Source organism: Kwoniella bestiolae, chromosome 4, assembly GCF_000512585.2.
Source record: "Kwoniella bestiolae CBS 10118 chromosome 4, complete sequence".
In the NCBI taxonomy this organism is placed as follows: Eukaryota; Fungi; Basidiomycota; class Tremellomycetes; order Tremellales; family Cryptococcaceae; genus Kwoniella; species Kwoniella bestiolae.
The window spans coordinates 1,134,095-1,143,143 of record NC_089244.1 but is presented as its reverse complement, the minus strand read 5'-3'; the positions used below and the strand labels follow the sequence as shown (position 1 = coordinate 1,143,143).

Sequence of the window (9,049 nt, the reverse complement as noted above, 5' to 3'; positions counted from 1 at the left end):
AGAATGGATAAATTGATGAGAATGACTGCGAGGTATCATACGGTACAACCATATCAGATCTCATAATCAGACTAGTAGTACTACTAGTAGTCTCACTAGCTGCTTCTCTCGCAGTCTCAGCAACAATATTTATAACAATCTCTTAGTTAGACTTGTACCACTCACACACACCTCACTCTCTTCTCAAGAAACGACAATACAATATAATGATCATATAATCTCATACACTCGTTAAGAACTCACCCAACTTCCGCCAGTATGGAAGATCCCACTCCTCTCGCTGGTCCATCCAGACCTAGGAGAGCAGTGGACAACACGGATATAGCGAATAAGATATTCGCATTGCAGAGGAAGAATGCTTCGACCGGTGAAGGGAGCGGAAGCAGTACGAGGTGAGCTACTTCGGTACCAAGCGAATTATGTTTTCAGCTCATGGATAATGATGTATAGACCCTCGAGGCGTACCGAGTCATCCGAAAGAGAGCGGGAGCGACATCGACTTCCTCAGATAGGCGTCTTACCTGCCGCTGGACCTATGCGAACCTACCCCAATCCCCCTGCTTCGTGAGCCTTGCCATGACTCCTACACCAATGGTTGTACAGAGCTAACGATACTATACTTGCAGTCCCAATAGATCATCCAACCCACCCCGACATCCCTCTTCACCTCGTCGCACTCACCCCTCTCTCCGCCCACCAGCAGATATAGACGAGTACTCCCGTGGGCCTCCCCCCAACGCCTTATCAAGCAGAGCACTCTTTGATCCCTCCCGTCCTTCCTCCGCTCCAATACAACGGACTGATCGCTCGCCTCGTCCATTAGTGGAAGAAGAACGACCAAGACGCAGAGTAGATTCCCGACCTTCATCAAGTAAGAAGCTGTTCGACCCCTCCATTCATGATCCCATGCATTTCTCTCCCTCACTTCGTCTACCTGCCCTGGAGTCTTCGGAACAGGGGTCATCAAGCAAATTACTCCTTAGAAGACCGCCTGGAGGAAGTAGGACGGCAGAGGAGGAAGCTGATAGAGAGCGGGAGAGGAGGAAGAGGAGAGAGGGAAGTGAGAGGGGCAGTACATCCACTGGGTCGAAGAAGAAGGATAGTAGTGATACGAGGTCGAAGGGGTCTAGGAGCTCTGAAGGGTCGGAGAGTTTCAAGGATAGAGAGAGGGGGAAGAATAATAGGTGAGTTATCTTTTGACCTATACTTGTCAAAACACGACAACTGATGTGATGATGTTTGACAAAGTGATACCGGTGTCAAACCGATATTGAAGAAGATCCACGATGAGATCAAAGAGCTTGAAAACGAGTTGATAGAGATACATCGTATCATGTCTAATGATCCTGAGTCCGGGGATATGGTCTTACTTGATGGTCCTGCGGGGAATTGTTTTTCCAGGAGTAGGAGGGATGTGATGGGGGATCAAGAATCGGCAGCGTGGATAGATCTGATAGCCAAGCATAAGAGGTGAGCAGCTACCCCTTTTGTGTAGACGCACTCTGGATATGAGCTGATGGTATTTGGCTTGATACTCAGATTGGCAGAATTACATGACCATTTCCTTATTACCCTCTTCGATCCCCTTGTCCCCTCATCATACCATCAACTTTCCGTCAAATACAACATCCCTTCCCGACTATGGCAAACTGGATTCCACCTATTACTAGAAAGATTACGATACGCCTGGATGTCAGGATCCAACCAATCTACAGCGTTAGATCTCCTCACAGACGTAGTGTACGATGCGTACAGGTTTTACTCTGAATTATTGGAGAATCAAGCCTTATCAAATTTCAGAACAGCGTGGATAGAAGCTTTAGGTGATCTAGCAAGGTACAGAATGGCCATCGCATCCCACGTTCAAGATCCACCTTTGTCGTCCTCGGGTAAAGATAGATTAGGAAGGATAGATATGCCCGACTCGCCGGACGAAGAGAAGCCCGAACCCTCCGGAGCAAGTATCGGAGCTGAGGTGGCTCAATCGTGGGATGTGGAAGATAAAGAAACTTGGAGGACTACGGCGAGAGATTGGTATAATCTGGGGATCAATGAGAAACCTGGTGAAGGACGGTTGCACCATCATTTGGCGTTGCTTTGTAGGGATGTGAAGGGTCAGGAGGGGAGGGCGTTGCATCATTTTGTGAAGAGGTGAGTTTGACGTTTATGAGGTTATTTACTCCTTGTGTGATCTTGCTGCTTTCGATCCCTGTCATAAGTCGTTATCCACCCACATCTGCTGTATACGCTCGCGTGCATTGTACAAACAAAGGATCGCAGATCTGACCATCGTGTAATTTCAGCTTAACGGTCACCCACGAATATCCCACATCTCGAGAATCTATCTTACCCCTTTTCGATTCTGCCCTCCAGAATCAACGTTCCCTGCCCGAAGCAACAGCCATGGACCTATTCCTCCGTTTACATGGTATGTTGTTCACGCGAATATCTCTCGACGACTTCGAAGCGGTCATGTCGAGGTATATGGAGCGATTAGAAGAAGACGTTCAGCTGGATGGAGTTTCCAGGAAAGTTGTGATTGGCCAAACCGATTGGATGATCATGGCTTCGGTCTCACTGGGAAGTATTATGCAGTACGGCACAAGCAGTGGAATCGTCCGTAAAGCACTGTCCCAAGAAGGTGCTGAACGGCGTAGGGCTCAAGCTCTGGCAGATAACGAGGATGGAGAGGGAGATGAAGGCGAGGGATTGACTGTAGATGGTATGGCACCTGTCCGAACGATCTCACCAATACCCATAAACGGTACCGATCCAATGGAAGAGGCACAGCCTATCACATTCACTTACGCATTGAAGTTGGCTTTCTCAATATTCGACTTTGTCCTCTCCCACCCCAATCGCATACAGGGGTTCCATCAGGTCCTCAACCCATTCATCACCATCTTCCTCACCTTCCTATCTACCGTCTTCCGCCAACCTCACGTCGGATCGTCTTTACTCCTTTCAGTGCCTTGGGAGAGATTATGCCAATTCACCAATTCAACCAACCTCGAGATTGTCGAGGAGAAACGACTGGTCAGTGGCCTACCTCTCCCGGAAGACTGGTTATTGCGTGGTAACGAGTGGGTCGGGAGGAGGGTTTATGAACGGGGATTCTGGAAGAGCAAACCATCGAATGGGAGAGGATCGACAGGAAGTGGCACAGGCAGTGGAGGGGTACCTCAACCTAGGAAAGGTGGGAATTTCGATTCAGAGATGGATGTGCTGTTGGCCAATTTTGATCCGCCGGTAGGGAGGAATCTGGAAGATGGGATTGTAGATGATATAGAGGGTGATACGGACTCTGCGTCTGCTATCAACTCACGGAGGTGGAAGAGGGTCCAATGGGCTGTAGGGGTATTGATGAAGTATGTGGATGGGTTTGAGATGGACGGTCAAGGTAAACTTGTTACTGAGGGTACGCTTAAGGAGAGACTGGATGAGTTGGAGAGACAGAAGGAGAGGGATAGGGAGGAGGAGAGGAGGTTGGAGAGGAGACGCAGGGATAGAGAGAGGGAGGAGGAGTTGGAGTTTGAATTTGGGGAGATTGATGTGGAGGAGGGTGATGAGGAGGATGAGGAGTTGGCTGCGTTGAGAGTGAGTTGCATATTCCTGTTACGCAAGGGCATTTTGCGATACATTGTGTACCCCGTTTGGGGTTGGGTGACATCTTAGTGGAAAAGGATAATAGGAGAGTTTGCTAACCTTCTTGTTTCTTGTAGAACCGACGACGCGAACTCCAAGGTCTCTTATCTACGCCTGCCCCCGCCACCTCACGAACGAAGAAGACCAAACGATCGAGTTTACATGTCGTTCCTGGATATACGATGTTGCTTTTCGATACTAACGTTTTGGTCGATTCGCTGGGACTGTTCAGTAAGGTCGTGGAGAGTGGTCAGTGGAGTGTAGTTGTTCCTTTGCCTGGTGAGTTATACGTCGTCTATAAGCAGGTCTGTTCTGTATTAGTATAAAACAGGTCATTGGTCCTTGGGTACAGGATACTATACCCGCTCTCAGATATGCTCAACGAAGCCAAAAGATGAGGAATGGTCTGATGCTAACTTTGCTCTTTTCAATAGTTGTGACCGAGTTGGATGGTCTCTCGAAGGAACCAGGTCAACTAGGATCCAACTCTCAAAGATCAATTAAATACCTCGAAAACACCATCCGAACACATTCCTTGACACTGAAAATCCAAACTTCAAAGGGCAACTACCTATCCGACCTATTAATCAGAACAGAATCTCTGTCTTCGAACTCCGGTAACTCTTCTGATGAAGATAAAGATGATCCCCGGACGATGGACGATCGGATCATACATATCGCTTCATTCGCCGAACAAAACTTCATGGATCGTTCGACACTTTTGAGTATGCCTTCGATTGATCCGCTTGAGAAGGAGGGTACGAGTAGGGTGGTGGTGGTTAGTAATGATAGGAATTTGAGACTTATGGCTAGATCTAGGGGGTTGATGGCTGTTGATGAGAGGGAGTTGGAGAGGGTTTTGGGGAGGGTGTGATTGGGTTTGCCCGGTGGAGGATGATGGGAGATCTTATTCATCTGCGTTGTATGATATTGTATTATCCATTCATCTGATCACCCAGTGTAGTATAATCTGTGCTATTGCATTGTATTGTATCATATCATGCATGATATGCTGTATCACAGTTTGAAAGATTGGCCACTTTGACTTTGTATGCCACAGGATGGGATGGGATGGGATGATTGAGTGACAATGCCAAGGGAAGAGAGAAAAAGAGAGGAGGCTGTGCGGGTATGAGTTTGGACCACCTTTGATATACTGTAGTACGTGTTTCACTTTTGTGTGGATCCTTTCCCACAGGATACTTACGAGTAGTACACTCATATAGGCAAGCGGACAATGCGTACAATGCATGCAAGTTATAATGGTCAATGTTGACTAAACTCATCTTTCAGCTTCCTATCCCTCTCCCTCCTTTCATCTGGTCAATCTTCCATCTTTGATATTTCATATTACCCCCCCTCTATCCTCATCAAAGATCGAGTTGACTCCACTTGACCATCAGTGAATTACTATAATCACCACTCACACTCATTAAAACTCTCACCCTATACCACCACAACCACCCATTACGATGAAATTCTCACCCTCACTTACCCTCTCAGCCCTCTTGGTAGGCTTGGGAGCAGTCTCAGCTCAATTGACAGTCACAGAACCACGAGCAGATCACTGGTGTATGTCCTCCCCTTCCTCTCCCGTTCCCTTTTTCAGACCAGCTGGTACTCGCTACATAGCTATTTGAAACTCAGCTGAATCATGGTCGTGGGTGTACAGGGGTCGCAAACAGTCTCAACACCCTCGCATGGGAGGGGTCGTCCCCCGATCAGTTCTCGGTGTTTCTTAGTAATCCTGATACCAATGTTCTTGTGGGTGCTCTTCATTCTATCTCTGCCCATGCAATACCTCAAGGGGTAGACACATGTCCATCGAAGAGGATGTACTGTATATGTATCACTGGACATTTGCTGATACCTTGTATTTACTACTGTAGACCTCCCTACTCGCTTTGACTTCTGTAACATACGCATACGACAGAAGTAAAACCATCAACCCGTGAGCTTTCCCCTCTACTCCCTTTCCCTCGCCTAGGGAGGCATCAGCTGATCTGTAACGACGTGAACAGAGGAGGTATCACCCCCTCAGGAGGATATACCATCCTACTTACCAACCCCCTCAACTCATCCGGTACGTTACATCTCCCCTCAGCTCTCTATATCGTCCGTAGTAAACAAGATTGCTGCACCAGGCATAAGCTGATCCTGATCCTACGTGGAATGTAGACATCTACGCCAGATCCGAGACCTTCGAAATCAAAGCTGAAGGATCCACCTACCCACCCCAGACTCCCGCTCCTGGAGCTTCGGGCTCTCCCTCACCCTCTGGTTCAGGCTCTGCCACCGGGTCTGCTACCTCTAGTGCGGCCAGCGCTTCTGCTAGTGGATCCAACTCTGCTGGGTTCAAGTTAGAGGTTGCGAAGGGGTTGATTGGGGCTCTGGGGGTACTTGGAGGAGGTTTCACTTTACTCTAGATTGGAGATCACGCTTTGAGCGTTGGCAGCACGGACATAGGTTAAAATAAGGATGATGAGGAGGATGAGGGGAGGGGGAAGGTAGCTAATTTGATTTTACGGACTTTCTTCATATTCATCTTCGTTTATTATATGGTCATTGTTTCTGTTCATATATGATTGTCTTATGTGTTATAATTCATGAATGTACGAGGTATTTTGCCCAAAACTGTGAGAGGTGCAAATCTCACATGATTGGAGTATTGAGCCGTTCCCAAGCAAGGTGGGGAGAAATCTACCCCCGTCCTCATCCTATGCAGAGTGGACGTATGATGTGGAGGGTGTGAATGCTACTTACGGCATGTGAGTTGAGAGGTAGCCTCACGCGATTGCACCAGAGTTAGACAGAGTTAACCGGTTACGTCCACCGATAAGAGGCTACTACAATACAGAGAGAGCACATTCAGCACATCATCGACCATTTACATCTCCAACACATCTCTCATATTCACTATCATTACTATAGCATCTTCAGCAAGTCACTGCACAATCACTCAATTACAGCCATTTACCAGCTACGAACAGCCTACTTCATATCACCGTGTCCTACCAACGCAATCTCAAGCTGACTGATCATCTCCGATCACTATCAAGATGAATGGCAGTTCTTCCTCTTCGTCCTCCTCGTCGCTCGAGATGTACTCGCTGGTAAGTCGGCTTATCCTCAAACTCCACCAACTCAGCACCTTCCGTGTGCCCGATCCTCCACGGTCTATCGTCACCGCACAACCGCACTGTCGAATATCCCTAGATCATCCCTCACTTCCTGAGTATCTTACTGATCCTCTGAGTATGGGTAGCACGACATAATCCTAAACTACGTCGAAACCTCCGCATACGCCTCTACAGCCCGAATCTTAGCGCAGACTCAATCCCAGACGAAAGGGGAGAATGACGGTGAGATACCAGAGAACGGTGATGGGAATGTAGACGATGGCGATGGAGAAGGAGAGGATAGTATGGATATTGATCAGGATGATGAAGACGATGATGATGCGAGAGTCGAGGCTGGACTAGGTGTGTCGGATAGAAAAGCTGGCAAGTCGCCTGAGAAGAAAAAGAGGAGGGTGAGGTTTGGGGAGGGGGATTTGGAGGGGATTGAGAGGAGGCGAGGTGAGTTGAGTCGTCCAATATTGTGATCCATACCCCAGCCGTTCGTGCTCGTAATTTATCTCTCACATCGCTTCACACATCGTTTCATGATCTGTTCGATACTCTTTTGGATAAAAACTCGTATTATCATGTCTATCTGATATACGATCAATCCCTATTCTCGTCTGCTCAATCGCCACCCTTAGTTCTGATTTCGAACGATAAGGTATACCGACTGATACTCCCAACAACGTGTAACGCAGAAATCCTAAATCACATCCTGAACGGCTCCATCCCAAAATCCGTACACCTACTCAACACCCACTTCCCCTCCGTTCTCGACGAAACCCTCCCACAAATATCCAACGGCCATTCCCATTCCCTCCCCTCCTCTAGCAGACCAACATATCAACCCCCAAACCACGCCATACCAGTCCTCCCAAACTCGACCGACCCAGCACACATCAAGCTCAATCTCCAATTCCAAGAATTCATCGAACATTTCCGTCAACTCAACCCCTCTACACCGTCATCTCCATCTTCCTCCATAGGTTCACTGAATGGCAGCGGATCAACAGGAAGCGGCAGTACGAATCTCACCAACGCCCTCATTGCTGCTCAGGGATTACATGCCGAGGCGAAAAGGCTACCACCCGAGATACGTGCGATATTCTTGAAAGAGATTAACGATGCTGGAGCTTTGTTTGCTTATTCGAATCCTGAGACTAGTATTTTGAGTGGGTTTTTGGATCAGGAGAGGAGGATCAGATTGAGCGAGATGGTTAATGGGGCTATACTGAGTGGGTGTATTTCTGTATCGACGAGGATGTCTTTCTCTTCTGATCGATTTAGCTCTCCTTCTTTGGTTTCTCTTCTTTCTCTTTTCTACTTTGATGCGCCACTGTGGATATCCCAAGAAAATTAGAAAACAGTTCCAGCAAAAGGCGCAGACAAGAGGCACAAACAAGAGATGGTGCCCCCTCCTCCTTAATGGGATCTCTGCTTCATGCGTTGATGTATATTAGGCTGTCCTTCAATCCCCGTGAATCATCCATCTGACGTGCTGACTCGTTCTACCTCAGAATCACAGAACAAACCCACCCAATCCGCATTAGAGACCTTCGCAAGACGTACGACAGTGCTTTATAAACTGATGAACGATCATGGCATCGACCCGAAGCCTATTTCAATGACTGATGGATTGGGCAGTCAGGGCGGGGAGAAAGGGAAAGAGCATTTGGAAGAGGTAAGTTATAGACGAACCCTATCTGTCTCGTCGATTGTTCGGTCAATCCATATGGGGGCTTCACCTCCATATCTTTGCTCTTATCAAGATATCTAATTCACCCCGAGGGACGCTTACGATTTATATAACTCAATTTTTTCTAATATGCTGACGTTCCATGTATTTATCGCTTAGTACTTCAAGCAATCCAATGGACGACCGTTTAATCTACATGAATTCGTAAATTCGACGTGGTAGATGATACACTATCAAGACGCCAAGACCACCGTATCTTGTAGACCCGATCTTCCAGACAATCGGCAATCCTGCTATTATATTTGTCGAGGGTTTTTCAAAAGTCCTCATCGACACACTGTGGTCAGGATCGTCTGCATCATGGTCCCTCTTATCACGTGCATTATTCTCTCATACGCACCTCCTATTCATGTTCAATCTGCCTTATTCCTTTCCCCTTCCCCCTTTGTATATTTTGTCACCTATTCATACCAGTGATTGTACGTCTGAATCGCATAAATGCATTTTTCTTTGATATCAACGTTGTAAAGCGTCAAAGAATATTCTCTCCACACAGCGAGACAAGTTTTCGCTGAAATCCCATCAC

General features: G+C 47.4%; 3 protein-coding genes across 3 annotated transcripts; all 3 read left to right on the top strand.

The window, feature by feature from the left end:
- Positions 1-258: 258 nt before the first annotated feature.
- Positions 259-4,519, top strand: I302_105999 (uncharacterized protein; the record flags this gene model as incomplete). The annotated part of the gene is made up of 8 exons (XM_065870179.1): positions 259-392; positions 451-564; positions 627-1,184; positions 1,249-1,470; positions 1,540-2,151; positions 2,304-3,597; positions 3,723-3,924; positions 4,080-4,519. The coding sequence occupies 8 exons, from the start codon at positions 259-261 to the stop codon at positions 4,517-4,519; spliced, it is 3,576 nt and encodes a 1,191-aa protein (XP_065726251.1).
- A 598-nt stretch (positions 4,520-5,117) lies between these two features.
- I302_105998 (uncharacterized protein) lies at positions 5,118-6,071 on the top strand (the record flags this gene model as incomplete). Its single annotated transcript, XM_019191748.1, has 5 exons — positions 5,118-5,217; positions 5,318-5,409; positions 5,535-5,596; positions 5,667-5,728; positions 5,824-6,071. The coding sequence occupies 5 exons, from the start codon at positions 5,118-5,120 to the stop codon at positions 6,069-6,071; spliced, it is 564 nt and encodes a 187-aa protein (XP_019046378.1).
- Positions 6,072-6,704: 633 nt separating this feature from the next.
- I302_105997 (uncharacterized protein) lies at positions 6,705-8,685 on the top strand (the record flags this gene model as incomplete). Its single annotated transcript, XM_019191747.1, has 5 exons — positions 6,705-6,758; positions 6,911-7,223; positions 7,466-8,002; positions 8,285-8,448; positions 8,623-8,685. The coding sequence occupies 5 exons, from the start codon at positions 6,705-6,707 to the stop codon at positions 8,683-8,685; spliced, it is 1,131 nt and encodes a 376-aa protein (XP_019046377.1).
- Positions 8,686-9,049: the final 364 nt, after the last annotated feature.